General features: G+C 38.4%; 1 protein-coding gene across 1 annotated transcript in view; it reads left to right on the top strand.

Moving 5' to 3' along the window:
• SPAG16 (sperm associated antigen 16) overlaps positions 1-26751 on the top strand; it is a 328751-nt gene that overhangs the window by 21523 nt on the left and 280477 nt on the right. Inside the window, exon 10 of the mRNA XM_059868228.1 lies at positions 13484-13614. Within this exon, the coding sequence (XP_059724211.1) occupies positions 13484-13614 (131 nt within the window). The remainder of the gene's footprint in view (positions 1-13483; positions 13615-26751) is intronic.

Here is a 26751-nt window from a genome sequence, read left to right as displayed (position 1 = left end):
CTCTTCCAAATGGAACAATAGTTCTTTTTCACTTCCCATTTCCTGGATCTGTTATTTCTAAATATTTCCTTTCCCCTAATAAAGGATTCCAGCTTGGATAGTGCATGTCAATTGCTGCTTAGTATGTAAGAAATAAATGACAGAGGGAATGATGAATGATGAGTGCAAAGAGGTGAGTTAAAATTGTGTTTAAAACAGAAGAGACAGAACTCTGTCCAATAGGGCACATTTATTGAACTACAGTTCTAATCCAATGTAGAGAATTCAAATAGTGTGTTCTTATTCAAGTGTTTAGGTGTTTTAAGTATTTGTTCCCATCAGAAGGGTGAGGTCTAAAGGAGAGCCTTCCCTTCCTTAGGTGAATTTCTGTGATATTGAAATCAACCTTGTGTGGTGTCTCATCTCCTCTGACCTATACCAAAAAATCTTTTAAGTTCTGCTGTGTGTTATGTAACTTAGATTCTTTCTTACAATGATTCAATGTGAATGAACATGAAAAGTGTTCCATAAGTCATTTAAATGTTTTATTGGGAAGGGTGAAATTGATTTATACTTATTGGGATTGTGATTCATTTAAATTCTGTTTATATCACAAAGGAAGTAGGAGTCAGAGCATGAATTTGGTCAGTTCCATGGAGTTTGGTGAGGAATGTATAGAAGAAATAAATGCAATTGAAATCCTGCATTTACAACAAAATAGAACAAAAGAGAACAGAAGATGTGAAAAATCTAGGTACAATTCACTGTCTAGTATTGTCAAGGCTGCTTCAGGAAATGTAGGTGAACTTTTAAAGCTTATAAAGTTTAGAGTGAACATGTTATCCAATTTTTAAATTCAGGCACTTGGATTATATCCCATTCAGTAAAAAGCCACTATACTGTCATGAGATTGTATCCTTGGACAAAATTATAAATGTTTGTATTAACTGTACTGTTACACAGCAGTGAGCTGTGGTGATGGCAATGATTTAACATCTCTTCTGTGTCTGTGGCTGAACAGTGATCTAACAGATGCCTGTGCTTTAAGGAGATGCAAATATGAGTCATAGCTGAGCTCAAACATTTACTTCAAGGACAGACATATATTGTGTTAGTGCAATATCCTGTAAAAGCTGGCATGTCATTTAAAACACAGGGTCCCTTTGGTGGGGAGTTTATCACTGAAACAGTAAGTGAAAAAGCAACAGGATTTTTTTTTTCCTAAGACAATGCATTATCCTGATTTTACAGTCTTTGTTATGAGACTGAATGAAACTGGAGTAACAGACAATTAGTCTGAACTATTTACATATCTGGCCCTTAATAAGCCAGTATCAATAGAGTAAGTAGTCATAGATTAAGAATGTGCATAGAGAACTACTTTAAACATTTAAATTAATTAAAATGCACTCACAGGTCATTAAAATTGTAGAGAACCTTTGATAATGTGAATTTCATTATGCTCTTGAAAACTTTCCTGTTTTTATTCTCTCAGATTCCTTTCAAAGTACATTCTATGTTTGATTGCTTTTAAAAGTAATCTTAGCAGGACAATTGCAGCTTCTTTATGTTCACTAAATTATATTTCTACATGTATTACAACCCAATTTAATTTTCTCAAGTTTTACTTGCTGTAAAACTTTATCTAAAGGTGTGTTGGACATTTCTGGAGTTGAGGAATTATCTGTTTCTGTAGAACAGATTTTGCAATTATGGCCATTGTGTATTAAAAAATAGAGAAGGAAAATCCAGAGGTCATACAGATACAGCTTTTGTAGTTAATAAGACTTTGGGTTAAAATATCACATGGGTACATGTATTACACTGAAATTTCTCCTCAGTTCTATGGGAAAAAAAAGTAAAAAAGTTACAAGAACTGCTGTTCCTGTGCTCTCAAGTAGAAGGGAGATGAAAGCAAGTGATTACTTAATTAGATTATTGAGTTTGAATATAAATTAGCACAGGTGTCTTGGGGACAGGATTGGAAAGATGGTCCCAAAGTAGTTAGGAAGGGTCATAAATGAAACAGACAATCACTTTGTGTTTGTAATAATGTGGCTGAGAAAGCACTGATTGATATTCAGAAGAGAGGAGGAGATAATAGTGGGAATGCTTATTTCTACAGCCCTTCCCTGGGATAATGAAACTGCAGACATGGAACTAAGAAAATTGATACAAGTTCCCCAAATATAAGACTGCAGCCTAGAGAAAGGAGAAGAAAATATAATGTCTGTGTTTCAAATGAGATAAAAAGTAAAAGCTAAGAAATCATAGACTAGACACTATAACTTCCATTCCTAAGGAAGCTGGCAGTGTATAACTGAAATTTTACTCAATATCTGCAAGAAAGCAGGGAAAGAATTAACTGGGAAAATGGATTTTCAAGGAAAAATTGTTTAAATCCAGTCTATATTGCATCCATGGAAGGATAAGAGGTACCATGGATAACATACAAGAGCACTTAGGTTTTAAAAAGGTTTTGGATATTGTGTCACAGATTAATTCCTGTGAACAACTATGGAAACTTGGCCTGACAATTATTTTTTTTTAAATAATGTAAAATAGATTAGGAACATGCAGATATACTGAGGAGGCTTTTTTGCAGGGATATATTGTCCTTAATGATCTGGAAAATGGAACAGAAAATAAGCTGACAGAATTTGCAGACCAAGTGGCCTGGGTTTGGTGGGGCTGGAGCAGCGAGTGCAGCTGAGGACAGGAGTGGAATTCCAAAGCTGATCCAAAGAAATAACAGACAGTGTAAGAAGAGGAAAAAAACTCTGCTTTAAAAAATGATCCAATGTACAAATAGAGATCAAGAAGATTAGGAAAACTTGATCATTGGCTTTTTATTAGAGTGGGCTCTAGGGTATGTTGTCTAAAACAGGTTTAACATGAGTTGAAAACCACATAATATTGTGGAATAGCTGAGCACTGCTGCAGTGTAAACCAGGAATATTGCCTGGAGCATGTGGAAGATTCCTCTTGCTGGTTTCACATGGCACGTGGCTTTGGCTGCAGTTGTGTGTGCAGTCTGATCACAGCTCCTCAGGAGACAAGTAGAGCATCTACACCAGAGCAGAAAGAATGATTAGAAGTCTATGAAACTGTCAAAGAAAGGGTGAAAAGTGAAATTGGGTAGTCTAAAGAATAGAACCCTAAGGGGAAACAGGATGCATCCTTAAAATAGAATTCTGTTTAAAAAATCAGAAATAAAACCAAAAGCAAATCCAAAATTACAAAACATCTTGTTAGAACAAGCAGTAATAAAGTAGAAATTCAGTGAGAGTCATTCAGAGTACAGTGGGTGTTAAGCAGCAGAGAAAATGTATATCCTTAGAATATGATGCCTCTTTCCTTCTACTTACAGAATTGATGTTCTGTGACTCAGATGTATAGAGTATGATCCAAGATTAACTGGGTGTAATCTAAAATGTGCCATTTAGTTGGTTTTAATGGAATTAAATTTAAAAGAATTACATGTTTTGTTAGGCAATTCTGTTTTTTTTTTTTAAATACTTTTGCTATGGACTTGAAAAAGGTAAAAAAAAGCTGCTTTTTGGGTGAAATTCATGTTTTTTAAAAAAAACTTGTCTATTGTATTCTGTATTGTAATAGATAATGTGATGATGGCTTTAGTTTTAGGATTTGCTCAAATGTCTTTAAAGATGTTTGGCCTACATGGAGAAAATGAGAAAATGCTTCAGAATGTTAGCTACAAATAAAGCTATAGAGGAAATATTCAGTTGCAAGACCAGATTATAAAGACAACTTATAGAATTTTCCATCCACCTTTGCAGCTTTGTTAAATGGAGACATCCAATGCCTTGCATTTTGAGTAGTAAAATTGATTCTGGTAGGCAGTGGTACATGATAAAAAATACCTCACAGAGCATCCAAAGGGTTTTCTTTGTGCTGAAGAACAAGGCTTATTTTGAGTCACTGCATGCTGCCAAGAATAATAAAGTAGCAGGCCCCCAAGATGGAGAACCAACACTAAAGTTGTTGGGAAGTAAGCTGCATTTGATCCTGATTCTAATTGTACCTAGGTTTTGCATGTTCATGTATTTCTTTATGGTTTTGAACATCAGTAATGACAGATTTTAGAACAGCCTGTGAATCTCACTCTTGCTATAGTCACTTGCAAAAGCTGCTGATAAATAATAAAATTACTGGGTTTTGTATGCAGATATCCTGAAAGAGGGGTGTACTGAAATTGTATTTAATTGAAGAAAAAACCTTTGTGTTCTCTTTGCATGGAGAAGATGGAGCAGATATAAAAAAATGCCATAAATGCCAAACTTGAAAATGTTTGGTTTTTTTTGCTTTTACAAACAGCTGCTGCTGTCTTCCTCAGGACAGACAGATGGAGAGAGTAAGGAGGGTTTCCTTTATTCCTCAGAGTTCCTGCAGAGTTCCCTCATTCAGGCTGGGCTGTAGGATGGGATTTGACTCTGCCTGAGTTCAGAGAGAACTTTGCAGTGGCACCAGAGGCTCCCTGCAGACCCCCCAGAGCAGGAGGTGGGATGGTGCTTGCTCAGCTGCTGGTCACGTCAGCTCTGTTGGCCTTTGAGACCATAATTGAGCAATTTCATTAACTCAGGACCAACACTTTGTTTTCCCTTTAATTAAAGTGTCAAGACCTTAACATTTCTCTTGGAAACCAGGTGGGAGTTGTGGGGGGAAGAGGAGGAGAAAGGTTTCGTTGTGTTTGTTTGTTCACTGACAGGTGTGCAGTGCTTACAGCCCCTGAGGGGAATTCTGCCAGTCCAAAGTCTCTAACTGTGCCATTCCAGTGCTCTTTGGAATGTTCAGCTTCTGCCAGGATCCCCCTTTCTTTCAAGGAAGCAGAGGCACTAACTAGCAGAATGTGTAGAATGCTCTGCACAAGACATCAATATTGTTGGGTACCTCAGTTACAATGCTATTGGTGCAAATTTCATTTCACTTCAAAAATGGCCATGGTTTTTAGCAAGTCCTTCTTCTTGTATGAGACAAAAAAAATAAAAAAATCTAAATTCCACAAAGGCCTATTTCCAATTATAAATCTTCTATTTTTTTCTCAAGGTCTGTTTCATAATGAAAAGTTTATGATGCAGGAGTTGGGAAGAGTTGTGTAATAATTTAGAAACTCTTTATGCTGAGTTTTAATTTTCAAATCAGTGATTTGCTTGGTGGTTTTGGGTATTGATAAAACACTTAAAAGTGTTAGATGTAATTGATACACGATTGCAAGTCAAAATGTTCAGAATGGTAATTGTATTTGAACTGGGAAAATAATCACCACTGTTTTAAAAGGAGAATTCTTCCAGTCTAAGATTAACTGTAGATTAACTTCCAGTCTAAGATTAACTGTAGATTAATTTCCAGTCTAAGATTAACTGTAGCTTGTTGTTCATGGATGTGGCTAAAAAGGCAATACATGAACTACTGCTTGATATACTTAACAAAAAAAAAAGTAGATTAAATGAGGCCAAACTTAACCCTAATTAGGTTTTTTGGTTGTTTTTGGTGGTTTTTTTTTTTTTTTTAATTTTAATGTAGTTCAGCTAGAGTTATTAATGGATAAAACTAGATCCCTTTCAAATTAGTGAAATGTGATTGAAATAGGAAGTAAGAGCTCAGACCCCAAAATCTGGAGGGAAAGGCTCAGGTGCTGACTGTGGTATTTATATTTTAAATTAACTATTCTGCAGTAAGTCATGGATTTTGGTGTTTCAATCTTTTTTTCCAATATTTAAACAAAGCTTTTGCATATGTCAACATCACTTTAAGGAAAATGAAATTGAACATTAGCATTTAGTTTTCATGGTAACAAATCTCTAACATAGCCTAAGAGCTCTGGCACGGCTCACAGTGTTCAGGGCTGTTTGTCTTGTATATCCAAACAGCACTTCTGGGAGTGGAAAGTAAAATCTTAATTGTTTCTGTTTGAAAACAATGAAATGAAATAAAATGTTAAGTCTTTACTCCAAACAGTTTATGAATTAATAATCAGAGCATTTCCTCCAGAAAATGGGACACTGTTTCATTGGAGTGTCACATACTGTAAGACAATGTTAATGGGTCACAGGCCTCTTTGTAATTGGATTTCCAGTTTGAATCCAGGCTTGACAGGTTTGCTCATGATGAAAACTCGTTGTTATATAATCATGGTTGCTCTTATAATAAGTTGCTCTTACCTGCTCTTCCATGCAGCAAACAAAGGGCATCCCCTGTCAGCAGGGAGGCTGTGGTTGGGCAGATTGCTGCTGCAGCCCAGCCTGGACTGATGGCTGTGCAGGTGAGCTTTTACACCAGAGGAGCAGAAATAACTCATGTGCTGCTCAGACAACGAAGGCAATTCAGATTTGTTTCCACTACATGGAACCATTTTGTGAAGCACAACTGCTAAACAATTTTGTGGACACTTTAGGAATCTTCTCATGTTCAAATTTGTGTTTCAGAGGTGCAGTTTAAGATCTCACTGTGGAGTTTGGCCATGATCTCTGAGCTTGGGGGCTAAAAAGCAGAATGAGGCGAGTGGTTTCACAGCTCATTCAGAAAAATGCCATTTTTCCTGTTCCCTTTCTGAAGTCCTCTCTCCTCCCTAGCAGCTCTCCTCTTTCCTACCTCTGCTCTTTGTAAATTCTCTAAACCCTTTCAGTAAAGGTGCTGAATGACAAAGTTTGAACACCCCAGTTTGAAAGCCTGCTTGCAGAATTCTGTTACTCAGAGCAAAGGCCACACCATGCAGAAGTGACAGCACAACACCAGATACTCAGTGCACAGTTTCAGTTTGCATTTCTTGTGTATGTTTTCCACCACAGCTCTGTATTTATTGTTTCCATTGTTTCCTTGTGTATATATAGCTCAGATAATGTGCTATATACATTAAATTACCAAAGCAGATCAGCCAGTCAGACATTTATAATTTACTAGAAACCTGAAGCTGTTTCTATTTTTGCAGCAATCCTTCACTCACTACAAAGCAAATCTCCCTCATGTTTCTGTAGCACCACTGAAAAAATTGTTCTCTTGAAGCAGTACAGCAAAAACTGAGATTTGCTGTGATGGGAATCTCTCAAGAGTTCATTCCAACAAAAAAAGAGATAAGAAAAAATCACTATGTAAAATCACAGTTCATAGTATTTTAAAAATCCAGAACCATGGAAAATATTTAGTTTATCAGTGGTACTAGTTAATGTGAAAATGTCTACACTATATTTCCAGACTTCTGGTGTGTAATAATTATAATTTTTTTAAAATTCTATTTAGATGACTTAACTCTTGGAGATAATTTAGGAACAATGCATATAGTGATGACATGGCAGTCTGGAAGGGAATTCACAGGCCTCCTTCCCACCTGGTGTAGAAATTGTTCTGTGCTACAAGATGTCCATGCCCTGGCTTGAAGCCAGCAGACAGGGTGGAACAGAGAACTTCTCGATAGAAACAGCTTTGGAGAGACACCAAAAAAAGACAAAAGATCCCCTAGTTCCATCTCAGACTTGTGTGGGTTTGAGGGGCTAATGGCAATAAAAAGCAATAAAAACTGCTACCTACATTCTTTCTAAGGATCTCTGATTCTGAATGCAGGAAAAGCACAGATCCATTGGGGGAACAATTGCTGTTTGTCAGAGTAAAACTCATTTTAGGTCCCCATGCCATCTGTCCTAACCCACATGAACAAATTGCCTTTCTATTGAGAGTACATGGGCTAGGTTTCAGGAATTGAATAAAATCTTGAAGTTTCTGCTATCCCACTTGAAAGCTCAGTGTTTCAATTTTGTAGTTTATCAGGTGGTGATAAACTTATTCTGGTTTTTTGTCTCCTTCTGTTGTAAAAAATTGTCACAGGGAGATTGTACCAGCAATCTGTGGTTACTTTCAAAACTATATTTAAAATGTAAAAAAGTGCCTCAAGAAATGGTGAAACAAAATAATAGAACTGAAAACTATAAATAATCAGCTACAATCAATGCAAATGATCCCATGATTGTAGAAGATACAGTTGTGGAATTGTACAAAACCAAAATAAATAATGTTGCTAGTATGTTCAAGTCTGACATGAAGCCTTAAATGGAGAATAATAAAATGTATTCAGAGATTTTTTTTTTTTCCTAGAAACTATTTAGCATTTTTGTATGTGACTTGGGGGAAAAAAAGAATCTCAAAAATCTGATTTGTGTTTGAGTTAGAGTTACTGATAAATTTATCAAATGACACACTGGTGAGGTCTTTTTCCATGAGGAGGGGAAGTCTGGATCACTAGGTAAATGAAGAGAAACAAAAATATACTTTTTTTAATGTGCTTTTATAGTTCACAGAATCACAGAAGAGTTTGGCTTTGAAGGGACCTTTAAAGGCCTTTTAGTCCAACTCCCCCTGCAATGAGCAGGGTAATCTTCAACTAGAAGAGGCTTAATTAGGGTGTTCTTCATCACTGGCTGTGACAAAGGGGACAAAATGTACTCTTAATAGCAATGTTTACTTAGCAGACAGAAGCAGAATAGAATTTAGTGGATGAAAATTGAATCTAAGGACATTCTGGGTTAGAAATAGAGTTGCTTTTTAATAGAGAATGTAGTTAGGCATTTCACAAATGTACTGGCAGTTACAGTCAATCCTTCAGCCTTGAAAAAATGGATCATTTCTAAATAATGGGTTTTTTAAAAGCTGTGTCTAGCTCAAGTAGAAATGTAGTTCAGGGAAGTGCTGAGGCCTGGGTTTTATGTGGTCCAAAATCCTTGACAGCCTGCAGCCCTTTTGGGTCTGGGTTCATCATCTGCCCTCCTGGATCTGGAGCAGACTGACTTCATCACCCTTCAGGCACTTCCAGCAGTTTCAGTTTCCCTGCTGGCATCTCTGTGAAGTCAGCCTGGCAGAACCTCTTTCATATTCTGCTGTATCCACTTCCTGCAGTGCTGCAAATATTTCTGGTGGTTAACAGTGATAGATAACCAGCTTTATCACAGTTTGATAAAGTACTTATTGCTTACAAGTACAGTAATCAATTAATTAGCTCTTTATTATAAAGAATCCATTTCTCTGCAGTATTGACAAGCTGATAGCTTTGTACCTGCATGTCAGAGTGCTCTTACAGCTTTGTTTTCATTATTTCTCATTATCTGCAACTTGGGATAATGGTTACTGGCTGTCCTGAAATGGAGGCAGGATGATGAAGTGCCAAGGGGGGGAACATGGACGGCATCTGTAAGGCATAATTGCAAATAAATCAATAACTAATGGCCCCTGGATGTGTTTACCAGTTCATTGTAGTGATGGATGGACCTCTGCAAGCCCTGGGTGCCTTAGAACAGTTATTGAGGTGATTACAGTGGGTACTTTGGCCCTGGCAGAAATTAGTGTATCCAGGCTACTGAGAATATAAACACAGTTTCTGAGCTTCCCAACAGTGCCTGAGAAGGAGAACAGTAATTTGAGGAAAAATAAAATTTGCTTGTTAATATTTGGGAAATTAATCAAAGAATGGCAAAATTTAGAACTTATTGCACCTCAAGAATCTGTGTTTGGATATTACTAGTGGTAGGAGAGCTCTTGGGAGCAGATATTTTTTCTCTTGTTAAAAGTGCAGGTGAGATCATGTCAAAAGAAATCATTAAATAAAAGAGTTTTTCCACAGGCTTTCACAGTACATGTTTTAGGAGTAAAATCACAATGAATTCAGGTGAGTTTTCCTCTGGAACATCTGTGGATGAATGGATGGTCTTGTATTGTTTGCACTGAGGTTTTCTTGGAGAAAATCAAGGAAACATCTAGATTTTCTAGTTGATTCTACAGTAGGATACTTCTGTGGTAGAGAAAATTCACATTAATCACTAAGAAAATTTAAAAAAAAATATAAAAAATACAATATTGCAACATATTTTGGAGCATTTCATAAAACTGAAGTAACTTGATGTCTGTCATTTACTCAGCACTGCCTCTTTAACATGATGAATTGTGTGCAGCCTGAGCTGCTGTAGCTTAAAATATTGCTGATGTTTAATTGCAACATAATCAAAATTTAAATCTAAAATAAAATTATATTTGTAATAGGTTCCTATATTTTATTGCACCGTTGTTTATTTTAACATTGATCATAAATGTAGTTGATTTTCAAACATAGGCCTTTTAAAGGAAGGGATAGGAAATATCTTTGGGAATAGCACATGGTTATTTGTGACTTAGAAAACTGCCCTGAAAATGGATTGCATGCCTCATATCATGATAATTTATTGCAGCATTCTCATTGATGTTCTTTTACTTCTTGCAAAATGATCAAGCTGAGTTTTGCAGCAGTGTTTATGGTAGATTAAGTTATCCACATAGCTGTGTGTACATCTCTGTTGTATGAACACATTGGTTAATTAGCTGTGAGACATGGAATGGTGTTCTGAAAAACAAACAGGAGATGTTCTGTTGTTACAACGTGGTGATGAGATGATTATGAGAATCAGGGTGACAAACTGGGAATTACTACCAGTAAAATAGAGCTGGATTTATTCTTTCACATGTGATGAACTTGTATTCAAAACTGCTCTTAATGGCAACCAGAAGTAGATATTTAAAATCTGGTCATACCAGTGCTGGTATAGGCTTTGTGTCTTAGAGTTGTAATAATTTTAAACTAAGAAATTAATTTCAATTGCATGTATTAAACTCAATTCCACCATCAGGGAGTAGTAAATGAAAAGCTGGATGATCATTTTATCACTTTCTTGGGACTGTAACTTGACCTAGCACTCAGAATTCCTGTACATTTCTGTTCTGGAATAATTTCCTGTGACTCTTCACTCACCTTGTTGACTCTGCAGAGACTGTTGGTCATGCAATTTGCTGTGACAGAGAATCAAAAGAAGGGTTTAAATATATTTGATCATGTAGCTGGGATGGTAGAGGTGTTGGAAGAAGGCTGCACGGGGTATTTCTGTACAGCACAGATTTCCTTTTGACACAGAACAGGTGCTCAAGGAATGTTAGAGGTTTTTTAAGGATTGTTCCTTCTGTGGAGAAATTATCTATTCATTTTTATATAGCTCAAGCCTTTGTCTTCCACTCTTAAAGCTGCTCCTTGTTCTATGGGCAGTCTTGAGCAAGGCTCAGGGAGCTGTTTTGTGTTTCTCTGGTCAGAGTCCCAGAATGGTTGGAGTTGGAAGAGACCTTAAAACTCATCTCATTCCATGCCCTGCCATGGTCAGGAACCTCCTGCTAGACCAGGTTGCTCCAAGTCCCATCCAGGCTGGCCTTGGATGCTTCCAGCCTTGTCCTGTGGCTCCCAGCTCCCAGGGCAGCTGTGCAGCTCCCAGGGCAGCTGCCTCCAGGGCACAGCTCATGTTCCAGTCTCCACACTGGGGTGTCCTGCTCATCCTTAACAGCAGCAGCCACAGCTGGGTAGTTTTCAGCTGAGAAATGTGATTTCCTTGGGCCTTTGAGAGGAAGTTGAGCAGAAGCTGAAACAGAAGTTTTATTTCTGTAGGGTTGGGCAGTATGCTTGGCAGAGAGTAATTTTGCATTTTACACTGTTACTTTCTGAATAGTGGTGATAAAGTTAAACAAGCCCTAGTGCTGAAGGCTGGAAGAAAGCTATTGCATTTCAGTGATGGATCTTTCCATAATTGTTATCTTCTGACTTTTTCAAACCTCCCCGATTATTAATCATATCTGGCTAACCAAATCTGGTTTTAATAGCTGCAGTAAAAGAAACAAAACCAGTGAAGTGCAGGAGCTTGAAGTTTATCCTTTTGACAGTAGAAAATAATTGCAGTATATTTATCAATGAGTGCTAATGAGAGCTCTAGTTCAAAAGTGATTGAGTGGCTGTGGCATGGTCAGACATTGAGTAGTGGAGCTTTCTGGGTTTTTATTGCATAGGCAATGGCTCGACTTGATGTGGCAGAGCCTTAAAAGTGACATTGTCAGGAGCAATTTCGAGTGCAAATTTACTGTTAGCACCAGTTCACAAACTGTCTGAAGAGCTGCACTAGCCCTGAATTTGAAGACTGAACAGTTTTACCATTGCTTTTTTAATTAATCTGGCTTTTACTGCCTATTACAGAGTATCTTCATGTTTATTTTATTAAAAAAGGAAAAAATGTCAGCATTATAAACTGAATAAGGAGGAGTTATGTGGCCACAACCTTTGTAGCTGAGTTTTATGGTTTTTATTAGCAAGCCAAGCAAGATGGAGCAGGCAGTAAAAGTTTTACTACACTCTCCTGCTATTGCTTTCAACTTCCTTTCCTTACATTTCAGATGTTTATAAAATAATTGTGGTCATGATTAGCTTAGTAAAATAATGTGCAAATGTGTAGTATTATGATTCCTATAGACACTGGAGCATTTTGAAATGGAGTTGTTTCAGGTCTTGGGTCTGGAATAGATGTGCTCAAACTGATCATTAAGTCATAGCTTGGTGATCTTCCTAAGTTTGGCTGGGGTTAATAGCACCTTGTAGGACAGTGCAGGGTGTGGAGCTTCTGGAACTGAAGACAAACAGATTTTCTTGTGCTACTTTGTAGTTGTGAAATTTGCTTTATGTTTATTGCTGCAAACGATCAGCAAACAGGATGGCTGCTATCAAGTTTAGTGCAAAGAAATACTGAAAAGACTTAGTGGTTATCCCTGCTGTGTGTGTGTGTGCTTCCAGATTAAAACACAGTGATTTCAGTCCCTCCTTAATCTTAGTGTTTGATGGGCATTTTAAAGAGTACAGTGATTTCACTCTCCTTTAAAGCTTCTCACAGCAGGATGTCCTAAAATGTTGCAGACAGAAGCCATCAGCCAGGTCTTCAGCAAACTGTGGTGTCTTGGAGACTGGTTTTGTAATGGCTGGTGCAGTCCTTAAAATATATGGTGCACAGTTACCCTCATTACCTTCTTTAATGACAATCTATTTCTAATAAAGCTATTTAGCTTGGTTAATTAGAGCTAGTAGTAAATCTCCTAGTCTGCTGATTAATCTTAGGAAATACCTTAAACCACACCAATGGAAAATGAGGCTGTAAATTAGCTACACATATTTTGACTTTTTATTGGCATTATACTTCTAAGAAAGGTCTTTAGAAGAATGCAGCAGCTTTGCCTCTGGATGCAAGTCATGGAGCTAACCTGCCATGGAAAACAGGGATAGAAAACAAAGAGGCCATGGAAAAGTGGAAAATAACCCATGCTTGTAATCTTTCTGAGGGGTTTGATATAAACCTTCCTTCCCAGTTCTTGTCCTGTGTTTTATGTCAGGCCAGTTTTCTTAAATGCAGGAATATAAATTGAAAAGAACTAATTATTAGCCTTCAGTTGTTCTGCCTGCAGTCAGCTTTACCAATATGAATCAAAATGAACGAAATCAGGACAACAGTGATGTAAAAATTATGAAAACTGAAGAGAAGAGAAAAAAATGTGGGAAAATAAGATACATTTGTTTTTTCAAAACAGTAATATAAATAGATACATTGTGAAGTATGTATCTATGCATAGAAGTTATGCAGCATTTCTGAGAATTAATAATTTTGGTTTTCTGCAGGATTCAGAGTTCCCTGTTGATCCTGAAGGAGCCCTGTCCTTTGAGCATGCTAAAGAACACACTCAGCCCCTGAAATCTGGGCAGTATCAGCTGAGCAGCATTCTGAAGGTGCACGACCTTGCAGTGAGCTGGTAGGAACCATGAACAGAACATTAATTTTATTATGTACATGTGGAGTTTTATTTTTCAACAGGTCATTGAGAGGCGTTTAGTGTAAGTAAATATCTGAAAAATTACTGGCAGCAGTCAGGGGACTTCCTCTCTGAAGGATGACACAGTGGAAAAGCTGATCATGAAGTGCAGTGGGAGTGTAAGTACAGTAAAACACCTGGGCAGAACTTGACAGCTTGAGATTCATCTTTTATGTAAAGAGTGGGATTTGGTTAGTAGGTATAAAAACAGAAACCAGAGTTGACTGTAAACTCTGGTTCCATGAAACTGAGTTATAGTGCTGAATATTTTTGCAATTTGTATTTGATTGTAGTTTATTTCCCTGGGTCAAAAATCAGAAGAGCTGAAATTTAGATTGGCTTGTAAGCAATGACATTTCAGGGCTTGCTAGCTGCAGCTGAGGAAGAATGAACCTAAAAATATTTTTTAAAAAAGTAAAAGTTCATAGCAAAGTTGTGACAATTCTGTTACATTAACTAGGTTTGAATATAATTTTAAATTAATTTTAAAAAGTCTTTATGAATGTAATGCTTCTAATGCAAAGGTCACTTAGAGTGGCTTTGGTAGCTGCCCACATTTTGCAGGAAATAACCCAACAGGGCTGTGAGCTTTGGCCTCCATCAACAGGATTCTGCTTAGGCTCCCAGATGCTCAGTTTTGGGTTTCTGTCTGGTTTGCATAAGTTTCTCCCAAATTTCATTGTCATACTGGTCTAAGCATGAAGGAGAGCTTGCAGCTGCTGTCTCTGTGCTGCTGCTCAGGGGAGCCTGTAACAAATCCACCCAAATATCTGTGGGTTCTTTGGCTTATCTGAAGGACACCAGGTTCAGGAATAGTGTGTGTTTAAAAAAACACAAACCAGATAGAGAAGGAGAAGGAAGACCTTCCACACTGGGCAGGATTTTCAGTGGGTCAGGTGGGATAAGCATCCAGCTGTGACCCCTCCAGGCTGCAGCAGCACAGGCTCAAGTCATCATTTCCTGGTTACAGGTCTGCCTTCACCTGCAGAGACAGCCAGGTTTCTGTTGCAAAGTACTTCTCAATGTTGTTACAAACTACTTGTGAATCTAGAATTATTTAACATGGAATTAAAAGTTTTTCCATTATTCTATGACTGAACAGCAGCAGGTAAATATGATCCTGTAAGACTATTCTTTGTTATTCCTTGTTTTCTTTCCTTTCTTGAATTATATTTTTATATCATTTCTGGAGATCCTTCTATCCAGTGCTTCTAGTTATTGCTAGCAGAGATACTTAATGTGCTGAGAAATTGTAAGTATTCTTTGCAATTCATAACTGGATATCACACCTTAAGGATACAGTGCCACTTCAGCAAGCAATTTTCGAAAATAAAAATAAATTGGATGTCCTTAAACCTATTTGGAAACACTTTAGAACTTGCTTGGAGAAACAACAACTGTACTGAAAGAAACCTGCCAGAGAGGATGTGTGTTCAGTTTTATATACTGCAAATATATGTTGATTTTCATTTAAATAAGCTACTTTAAAGAAAGTGAGAGTCTGGGATAATACTCCGAAATTAACTGAAATACTTCTTTTAAAAAATGTGATAATGTAAAATCATGTAAAGAACAAAAGAATTTTAAGGTGTGCTTGAAAAACTTTAAACAAAGCAACTGAACTATTTCCATTTGCTTAGAAAAGTCTCTGTGTGTATTGGGGGGGTGTAGTTACTACACTTGTATCTGTCTCTGAAAAAAAGCACTTAAAACATATTTAAATTAACAAAAAAATTTATATGAATACTGCTTTTATATGAAAATCAGCCTTTTCAAGTGCTGGAAAAGAGAGACTGTCTTGTTTTTCTTGGTAAAGGCTCTAAGGTAGCCTGCTTTGTCTTTTTTGAGTGTTTCCTACAGTAATTTTTTGAACACCCTCCTCAATTTCAAACACATTTGATAGAGGAATAACAGACTCAGCAAGTCCTGAGGCTCCCAGGATTGCTTCAAGAGAACAGATCTCTGTTGAAGAAAGGGTCACTTGTAGGATCCTCTTGGCTGCAGGTGACTGAGAACTCAGAGACAAGAGAAGCTGCAAATTTTTGGGGGGTAGAGCTGCAAATGGAGCTCATACCTTATTAGGTGCTATAGGATCCAATCCCAGGGCACACAGCTAATGCACATAGAGCTTGGGTTTTTAGTTTGGCACAGCAGCTATTCAGTTCTGAATCTAGTTTTCCAAGAGGTTATTAAATGCATAAATCAATATTTTTCAGAGAAGAATGACTTAGATTAAATTATTTGTGTAGGGAATGAAATAAAAATTGCCTATCTAAAGAAATTCCAAACATTCACTAAATGTATTTCTAGTAATTATAATTGCCTGTCTGATTTTACAGACACAAGGGAAAATCCATATGCACTAGATGAAAATTTAGTTTTTGTTGTAGTTCATAGGATAGATGAACAACATTCTGTTGACTTATAGGACCAGATTTTTCTCACCAGATCCAGTATATCAGAAGGGCAGAACAGAATCTGGTTTGTGTATGGATATTATTGGGTTCTTCTACATCTCCATAGAAACTGGAGCACCTGCAAATCCAAATTCACAGTTTGCACAAGCTCACAGGCATTGGTTCTTCAGACTTCTCAGTATTCAGTGAAATGCCCCTTAGGGAAGGGGGAGGAGAAATCCCTTGGGAAACCATGGTTATTTGCTGCTAAGCTGAATGATTCCCACTTCTCAAATCATCTCACAGGCATTCATTTTCTGCATTAAATTCACATTCCAGTGTCCTTTTAAATATCCTGGTGAATCTTACTGTGCCTACAAGGAATGTTCTAAGATCTACAGTGGCTAAAGGATCTTCCTTAATCCTACTTCTCCACTTTCTCCTCACTGGCTTTCTGCATCTTTGCTTTAACTTTTGCATTGTTTCCCACAAAAATTACCTCTGCAGTCACCACATGCAGAGCTACATCTGTCATGGTTTATCTTGTCTTCACTTGGGAAAAGAAAGGTGCCCACACAAACAGTATTCAGGGCATTTGAAATGTTCATCACAGTGTTGGAAACCAGGAAAATGCCAGGAATTATGGTGGAGAGGTGACTACCCAAGAGGAAGCTGAAAAAAATAAGCAGTAAACATCTAGGCTGTTTAGGTAATGTTTTAAGATGTCATGGTTTCCCCTTTCCCCCTTCTTTTCCCCTTCTTTTCCCCCTTCTTTCCCCCTTCTTTTTCCCCTTCTTTTTTCCCCTTCTTTTCCCCCTTCTTTCCCCCTTCTTTTCCCCTTCTTTTCCCCTTCTTTTCCCCTTCTTTTTCCCCTTCTTTTTCCCCTTCTTTTTCCCCTTCTTTTTTCCCCTTCTTTCCCCCTTCTTTCCCCCTTCTTTCCCCCTTCTTTTCCCCTTCTTCCCTCCTTCTTCCCTCCTTCTTTCCCCCTTCTTTCCCCCTTCTTTCCCCCTTCTTTTCCCCTTCTTTTCCCCTTCTTTTCCCCTTCTTTTCCCCTTCTTTTCCCCTTCTTTTCCCCTTCTTTTCCCCTTCTTTCCCCCTTCTTTCCCCCTTCTTTCCCCCTTCTTTCCCCCTTCTTTCCCCCTTCTTTTCCCCTTCTTTCCCCCTTCTTCTCCCCTTCTTTCCCCCTTCTTTCCCCCTTCTTTTCCCCTTCTTTCCCCCTTCTTTTCCCCTTCTTTTCCCCGTCTTTCCCCCTTCTTTCCCCCTTCTTTCCCCCTTCTTTCCCCCTTCTTTCCCCCTTCTTTCCCCCTTCTTTCCCCCTTCTTTCCCCCTTCTTTCCCCCTTCTTTCCCCCTTCTTTCCCCCTTCTTCTCCCCTTCTTTCCCCCTTCTTCCCTCCTTCTTTCCCCCTTCTTTCCCCCTTCTTTCCCCCTTCTTTCCCCCTTCTTTCCCCCTTCTTTTCCCCTTCTTTTCCCCTTCTTTTCCCCTTCTTTTCCCCTTCTTTTCCCCTTCTTTCCCCCTTCTTTCCCCCTTCTTTCCCCCTTCTTTCCCCCTTCTTTTCCCCTTCTTCTCCCCTTCTTCTCCCCTTCTTCTCCCCTTCTTCTTCTCCCCTTCTTCTCCCCTTCTTCTCCCCTTCTTCTTCTCCCCTTCTTCTCCCCTTCTTCTCCCCTTCTTCTCCCCTTCTTCTCCCCTTCTTCTCCCCTTCTTCTCCCCTTTCCTTTTCCTCTTTCCCTTCCCTCACAGAGTTTACAGACCTCCATTCAAATCTTATTTCCTGTTTATCATTGCAGTTCTTTGATGCCCTTACAATGAGAATTGCCATCAAATCTGTAAATATATGGCCTAATATAGGTGCTAGGGGATATTTGCACTCGATATTAGGAAAAATTTCTTCACTGGCAGGGTGGCCAGGCACTGGCACAAGCTGCCCAGGGCAGAGGTGGAATCACTGGAAGTGTCCCTGGAAGTGTTCAGGAGTGTAGATGTGGCTCCTGGGGACATGGAGTAGTGATGAACCACAGTGGAGCTGGGTTGGACTTGCTGATCTTCAGAGGTCTCTTCCAACCTTAGAAATTCTGTGATTCTATGTTTTAAAGGGATGTTTTACCTGCTAGTGTACAGGCATAAAGAGGAAATGTATGTTCTTCTTATTTCCATGTAACCTGATGTCTCAAATCCTTCATCCTTATTTGACTTTTTGTAAAATAAAAAGATAGAAAATTGTTCTAGTGAGGACAGTGCTTCCTAAAGCAATGCTCTAATTCTCTTCCTAGGCTCAGTCAAAATAGAAAGGTGGAGATAATAGTAAAGAAAAGCAAATACAAAATGTTTAGTGATTATCTCACATTTCCTGATTGGCCCAGTAAAAGATAACTTTTCAATAGGGTCTAATTCATCATTCTATCTTACTAGACTGGTTTCCCATGTTTTTATCAGTAGATCCCAGAGAAGATTTTTATAACTTATCTCCTTGGGAACCATGCAAATTGACTTGTGGCATAAAATTGTGTGACTAAAATTAAAGGTACAATCTTGTAGAGCCTTGTGCCAAGAGATGAAGGCAGGAAAGCACTGCAGAACCCTGGGCTCTTCTCCTCTTTAGTTCACTTTTCCCACTTTTTCTCCTTAACAGCTGAGCAATCTATGCTCAGATGCACATCCACATCACACAGAGGAGCCAGCTAAGCAGGGCAGGGAATCCTCTGAGTGTTGGCATGAGGAAATTCTTTGGAATTGATTATAGCCTGAAGTTCTGCTGCAGATGGGTGGTGTTGGTGTGCAGTCTTTCAGAGTTCCACAGGCACTAGATAAAAGTGAAGTTTTCCATTTCCTAGGTAAGGTGGGGAGGCACAGGGAGTTGGGCAGTGTGTGAAGAACAAGGTGTTTTGTTCTGTTGGTGAGGTTTGACACTTGCTCTGGACTATGTTTTGGTCCTTTCTTTTTCATTCTCCAACTTTGGCTTTCTTAGAGTTATAGACTTAAGTAAGACAGACTTGTGGGAAGAGCAGGACATTGCAACTGTGTTGTTTGTAAACAAAGTAGCAGAAGTAGCACAGATGATTTTTAAGCAAACATCTTGGTGGTTCTTTTTGTTGCTGCTCCTCTTTGCCAAGAGCTCTGCATGAACATCTCAGAGCAGCTTTGCCATGGTCTGTCCTGTCACTACCCTTGATATCCTTCTCTGTGATGCCTGTGGAGTTCTGACAACAGTCACCCTGATGGTTTGCTGAGACTGCTGCCTGTCAGGCTGACAAATGTTGGCTCCCTTTTTCCTGTGTTCTGCCCATTTGTTTCCATCTCTCTGTTGCCTTAGAGCTGGGGAAGAAATGTCATTTTATTCTCTCTCTGAGCAATGCCAAGCAGAATAGGGTCTGTCTACCAAGAGGTGATCAGTCATATGAATCTTTGTGTCCTTGTGTAACACAAGGTAGGAAAGAGGGTTCAAAGTCCAAAATTCATGATGAAATTTCCTGCTGAAGAGTTTACTGAGGTTAAAAAAAAATCCTTACTAATTATTTAAACCCTCTTCTTGCCTCCTAGGGCATTAGAAAAGATTTTTTAAAAATTAAATTACATTTTTCCATTAACAGTAAAACTTTTTAATTGTGCCATCATATGCTGATTTCTTGCATGAGTAGCCAGAGTGAATTGGAGATTTGCATTAGCAACATGAGCTGCTGCTTAATTTTCCTACAGAAATGATACCTGCTTTTAAAGGAATATACATGCAGGCATCTCTCATATGAGGAAAGTCAGAGAGAGCTGAGGATCTCAGCCAGGAGAAAAGAGGGCTCAGGGGCACATCTCATCCCAAATATTGAAGGGAGGGTGCTAAAAGGTGCCCACAAACACACTCATTAGTGTGTATAAATTCAATCTGGTAATACTCACAAGTATATTTATGCTGTTAATTTTCACATCTGCTGAAGAAGGGTAGAGTTGCAGAATTGGATTTTTATGTGTGCTGAAATACTCAAATACTCAATTTAGCCTCTTTTGAACTATTCAAATTGTGTGTCTTTTCAAAAACAAAAGCAATATGAGTGGAAGCCTGGGTTAATCTTTATCTCCTTGTATATCTGACAAGAAATTCCTGATTCTCATGCTTAATTTTCATCTCTCTATTTGATCAGCCTTTGAATATAGTTGAAGAAACTAATGTTAGAGATGGTTAAATTTAAAATTAACAAGTCACTTAGTGCATTTTCCATGACACAAGGGACAAAACCCAGCAGCTCAGCTTGGATCACTCTGACTGATCAGTCTGTACACTTCAGTAAGGGTTTTTCATGATGTTTTAAACATTTAACTTTCCCAGATAAACCTGTCAAGTCTTTTAGCATCAAATTAATGTTGTTAATAAATTTTATATCTCTCTCTTTGCCATATAGCAAATTCAAGTACTTTCCTTTGAAAAATTCTTGCAATGAATGCCTTTTTTTCCCCATGACTGGCCTTTATGAGTAGTATGAATGTGTGTTTAAACTGCACATGAAGTTCTAACCCTTCTGCAAAGAACAAGTGATAAATAACCCTAAAGCCTGCAAGTGTGGGTACACTCCACATCACTTGCAGAGGTTGGGAAGAATGTTTGTGTGTGCCCTGCCAGGCTCATGCATGTCCTTCTGTGCCCAGCATTATCCTCTTGTGAAATCATTCCTGCTAGATTGCCCAAGTGGAAGATCCAGAAATTAAATTCATGTCTTCCAAGTCACAGTTGAGTGCTTTGACCCTCCATGGCAGAGTAGCACTGTTTTCTATACAAATTAAGTTAATTTCTGTCTGCATTAAGGCCCTTGTTGTAATGGAGAGATTGTTCCACAGACTTATTGTACAGCTCTGCAACAGCTTGGACACAGTTTCTGTGGAGGGAGCACTCAAGGGGAAAATGTCAGAAGCAGTTTAGCTCCCTGTAATGCAGTTTAATAGAGAGGAAAAGTGAGCTCTCTGTGAATAATCAGTGAGAACTGTGTGGCTCACACTTGGAGGAATGCAGAACTCCTGGCTCCAACCCTCTCACCCTCCTTGGAGCTTTTCCCATCCAATACAGCAATCAGAAAGGGAGTGAACAGTTCCCTTGGCTCCACCTTTCCCTCTTCCCCTGCAGGGTGAATGTTCCTTCCTGTTCATCTCTAAAGCTTGAGGTCTTTAGAAGCCTTTTTGTTTCTCATTAGCTCTGTCTGCAGCTCTGGCCACCAGGGATGGCTCCTGAGGGAAGGCCTTGGCTGGAACAGGCACTTGGAAACCACAGCAGCAATAATCTGAAGGATAATCTCAAGGCATGTTGTGTATTTATGGTGCACACATAAAAGAGCTGGGTATCTCTGGAATTTTATTAGTGACCAAGCATCCTTACCAGAAAAAAAGGACTGGTTTTAGGCAGGGTCAACAGAGGGAAAGAATATATTTTCTTTTTATTAGCTATCTTCATGGTTATTGAGCAGATTTTGCAGAAGAAGTGCTTGTTTGCAAAAGAGAAGATTGTAAAAAGATATGGTTGTAACTTGATTGAGGCTCTTGTGTGTTCTCATAGAGCCAAAGGTGTGATGCCTGGAAACTGTCACTCTGCTAAATTGCTTGGCTTCTGCTTGTTCTTCCCAATAGTTTGTGGGCAGAAAAGGCTGAATAGACTGGGTTAGTAATTTTCTGATAAGTATTTAACTGAAAGCAATCGTCCTGTGGTGATCTGACAGTTCTGGGCTCAAAAAGCACTAAAACCTCAATATCTAATGGACATGAGAAATGCTCTCAGGCACAGGGTGGGAGTGTTGGGGTGTCCTGGGCAGGGCCAGGAGCTGAACTGGAGAGTCCTGGTGGGTCTCTTCCAACCAACTCAGGCTATTCTATAATTCTGTATTGAACAGATGTAAGATATCAATAATAAAAGAAATTGTTATGACATATGTCACATGGGCTGATACACTAACCAAAGACAGTTTAAAAATAAATCAGCTTATAAATATATCTCATAAACTGTGAACAAGATGTTGAGATTTTCTTCAAATGGAGTATATTTGTGAGCTTTAAAAAGATATTAATTAGCATGAGGGAATTCATATAATGGGATTTTTTTTTTAAAGAAAAATGCTAAACTTTAGGATTTCTGGAAGGTGACTAATATGTGTCATGACACTTCTTTCACTTTGACACAATTCTAAATAATTATTCACAAGAAGATCCTCATTGAAGCTGCAATACTGAATTTTTCTTGTGAACTCAAAAGCCAATTACATTTTTATTATATATTTAACACCCATTCAGATCTACTGTTTGTCAAGAAACAAATAGTTTCTTTAGGATGGTTAGAAGTTTTGGTTTGATTTCATGCAGCACTTTTTACATTTTCTAGTACTTAGCAATGAATTTTTCCATGTAAAGAAATAGATATCTTTGGGAAAAGTAAATTTTTAAAAAAAGTTGAGTTTGTAGGCAATCACAGCATCTCGGGGTCCCAGTGATCTGCACCTTTGGAGATTTCTTTGCTTGTTTCAAAGCAATTAGATTGATAACTCTTAACTTATAATCAAAACAGAACTGATGGAGATTTCAGTTTCTGGGCCCTGGGATGTAAATGTTGGCATTTGAAATAGAAATGTCACCCAGGTGAATGTTTGTCTAAGGCTGTGATGATCCTTGTTTCCTTGGGAGAGCTCATAATCATGGAAGTTAATGGACTGCAGCACTGGAAACTGTTTCTACATTTATCAGGGCTATTTCCAGACTGAACTTCTGTTGATATTTATTTGTTTGGGTTTGTTTTTTCCCTTAAAAATAAAGCCATCTGTGTGTGAAATGGCATGTTTTAGGCACAGAATGTCCAAAACAAAACAAGTTTGTTTTATTAAAATTTATGGATTATAGTTTTCCATATAGCTGCAGACAGTGGTTTTTTATCTTGCTTTGTTTTTGTACTTTGATTCTAAAATTCATTCAGAAATAGAGGTTATTTTGAATATTCACCATTAATTTCTTGTATTAAAATGAGCAAGATTGTGCTTAGCTAGAAAGGGAGTTTCCTGAACTGAAATGTTGTCATGCACTGGGCAGAGAAGTGGTGGAGTCACCACCCCCCACCATCCCTATGTCCCTTTAACAGATGTGTGGATGTGGCACTTGGACACAGGGTGTAGTGGTGGCCTTGGCAGTGCTGCCTTGATGTTGGATTTGATCTTAGAGGTCTTTTCCAACCTTGATGATTCCATAATTCAAATCATTTTATGGGTGTGTGAATGCTGATTATTTATTAACCCCTCTTCTGGTTAGTAATTGATCTTTTGCTAGCAGTTGAAATTTTGTCCTTCATTCTTGGTGTTTGGGCACTGTGGGTTAGGGTCAGTGTGTTGCTCCTCTTGTTCTCCTGCTCATTGTGGCATTGCTGCATTTTGCTAGAATGAAATTGTTATTAAATGGTGTGTGCTATCCCTCATGGAACCACAGCAATGAACCCATTCTGATTTATTTATTGATCTCTTTTGTAGTTACAGTTTCTTTTTGAACTTCTTTGAATTGAAATATGTTTGGGTTTTTAAACTTAAAATCAATGAAGTCCCCATGCTTCTGTTTGCTATTTGTTTGGTTTTTCAAATGTTTGAGTTATGGATTGAAAGTGCTGGGAAATCAAGCCTCATAATTCTGCTAACCAACTATAAATCAAATTCTAAGACAACTTTAAGATGTTCAGTAAAAATTTACAGGAATTGATGCTGCCAAATGCTCTAGTGCTTCTCCAAGCACTGCTATTTTAACATAGCCTTCTTCTACAACTGTGTTTTAGTAAAATATGTGCATATTTATATCTCTGCTTTCCAAAGCAAAAGTACCAGCCCCAGAAACGAGCAGCACTACTTGTTCACGTGATGGGAAATTTTTCTGGTGCAGTTTTGTGTAGTTTTCCAAGCTAGATTCATATCATAGAATCCTGGTGCAGTTTTGTGTAGTTTTCCAAGCTAGATTCATATCATAGAATCCTGGTGCAGTTTTGTGTAGTTTTCCAAGCTAGATTCATATCATAGAATCCTGGTGCAGTTTTGTGTAGTTTTCCAAGCTGGATTCATATCATAGAATCCTGGTGCAGTTTTGTGTAGTTTTCCAAGCTGGATTCATATCATAGAATCCTGGTGCAGTTTTGTGTAGTTTTCCAAGCTAGATTCATATCATAAAATCCTGGTGCAGTTTTGTGTAGTTTTCAAAGCTAGATTCATATCATAGAATCCTGGTGCAGTTTTGTGTAGTTTTCCAAGCTAGATTCATATCATAAAATCCTGGTGCAGTTTAGTGTAGTTTTTCAAGCTAGATTCATATCATAGAATCCTGGTGCAGTTTTGTGTAGTTTTCCAAGCTAGATTCATATCATAGAATCCTGGTGCAGTTTTGTGTAGTTTTCCAAGCTAGATTCATATCATAGAATCCTGGTGCAGTTTTGTGTAGTTTTCCAAGCTAGATTCATATCATAGAATCCTGGTGCAGTTTTGTGTAGTTTTCCAAGCTAGATTCATATCATAAAATCCTGGTGCAGTTTTGTGTAGTTTTTCAAGCTAGATTCATATCATAGAATCCTGGTGCAGTTTTGTGTAGTTTTCCAAGCTAGATTCATATCATAAAATCCTGGTGCAGTTTTGTGTAGTTTTCCAAGCTAGATTCATATCATAAAATCCTGGTGCAGTTTTGTGTAGTTTTCCAAGCTAGATTCATATCATAAAATCCTGGTGCAGTTTTGTGTAGCTTTCCAAGCTAGATTCATATCATAGAATCCTGGTGCAGTTTTGTGTAGTTTTCCAAGCTAGATTCATATCATAGAATCCTGTTGCAGTTTTCTGTAGTTTTCCAAGCTAGATTCATATCATAAAATCCTGGTGCAGTTTTGTGTAGTTTTCCAAGCTAGATTCATATCATAGAATCCTGGTGCAGTTTTGTGTAGTTTTCCAAGCTAGATTCATATCATAGATTCCTGGTGCAGTTTTGTGTAGTTTTCCAAGCTAGATTCATATCATAGAATCCTGGTGCAGTTTTGTGTAGTTTTCCAAGCTAGATTCATATCATAAAATCCTGGTGCAGTTTTGTGTAGTTTTCCAAGCTAGATTCATATCATAGAATCCTGGTGCAGTTTTGTGTAGTTTTCCAAACTAGATTCATATCATAGAATCCTGGTGCAGTTTTGTGTAGTTTTCCAAGCTAGATTCATATCATAAAATCCCAGGATGGTTTGGGTTGGGAGGGACCTTAAAGCTCATGTTGTTCCAACTCCTGCCACAAGCAGGGAGCTTTCCACTGTCCCAGGTTGTTCCAAGCCCCATCCAGCCTGGCCTTGGACACTTCCAGGGGTGGGAATGAGGTGGTAATTCTAGATCCTGTGGATGGTACATCCTTTAGTCCACAGTACTAACTGCATTGGTCCTGGCTGGTGTTTGTGGCAGGCAGGGAGGCCAGAAATTTCTTTCTGTGCTGTGAGCAGTGTTTGAATGGATCAGCTACCTCTCAGGAGTGGCAGGGGAAGGACAAATGAGACTACAGCAAATGAAGGAAGATTGATGGCCACTTGGAGAGTTTTTTGTCTAAACCTGACTTCCTTGCACTTCTGAGCACTCAGGGCAAAAATAGAAACAAAATATGTTGTTTTAATGCTGTCACCTGATCTAATGGAAGGGAAACATCCATGAAACTCAGTGTGCCTTAAAAAATGGAGCAGTAATGGATGGTTTAATAGATTTTGGGGTCTGAATTGAATTCACTAGCTAATAATGACATATGGGCTAGCATGGCTTCTATGAAAATTGGTGCCTTTGATACTGAAATGTCCTTCAGCCCCATTTTGTGCAGCATGTGCTTATAGAGCAAAAACCACTCTGGAGGATGGTTCAGGCATTTAAGGCATTCCATGTTGTACAGCCCAATGTGTGCCATTGCTGACATAATGGAGCACTCAGCAGATGTGATACTTGGTGGAGTTTCAGCTTCCTGCACAATGAAGTGCTTCAACATGCTTTTCATGTGAGTGTGTGTGCCAAGGCCTGCAGAACTGCAGTCAGAGTTGCATTGTGCAAGATGAAGTGTGTCTTTGGGGAAAGGACCAACACAAAGAGTTTTTATTCAAATGTAGATGGAGAAGTACTGAAAATACTTCATAGAACAGTGAAGTCACAACAGAGTCCAAAGAATAGAAAATGGAATGTAACACTGGGGGAGTATTCAAGGATTTGAAAGTCTTCAGGTTGGTTTTTGTTAGGTTGGCTGGTTTTTTTTCTTGAAAAGAAGACATGTTTTATCTTTGACACATTGGGAAATAAAACTGCTTGGTTTTGGGCCTCGAGTTTAGAATTGTGTGACCTTGCAGTTGGGAACTTTGGACACAAATGGAACTGGGTTGTGCACAGTCATTCATGCTTGGAGGGGTGTGGGGAGAAGGATAAAGGAGGAGAAGACAGAATAAAATATGTCAGTTGGTAGAGTTTGAGTAGAACAAAGATGGGACTATGGCCTAGCTTGGATAGTCATTGAAACTTTCTGAGGGTTTTTTTATGAGTTAAACAGTAGGTGCCAAGTCTTTACAAACAATTTCTAATCCATTAGCATCCTCAGCCTGGTTTTATGTTTAAACAATGCACTGCTTGTCCTTCTTTGCTTCCTCATCTCTTCAGGGTTGGACATTACCATCTTCAGTATCACTTTCTGAGCTCTTCATCCTCTTTA

The sequence above is a fragment of the Haemorhous mexicanus genome, chromosome 26 (assembly GCF_027477595.1).
Source record: "Haemorhous mexicanus isolate bHaeMex1 chromosome 26, bHaeMex1.pri, whole genome shotgun sequence".
Lineage (NCBI taxonomy): Eukaryota > Metazoa > Chordata > Aves > Passeriformes > Fringillidae > Haemorhous > Haemorhous mexicanus.
The sequence above is the reverse complement of the archived record's forward strand: the minus strand, read 5'-3'. Positions and strand labels throughout refer to the sequence as shown.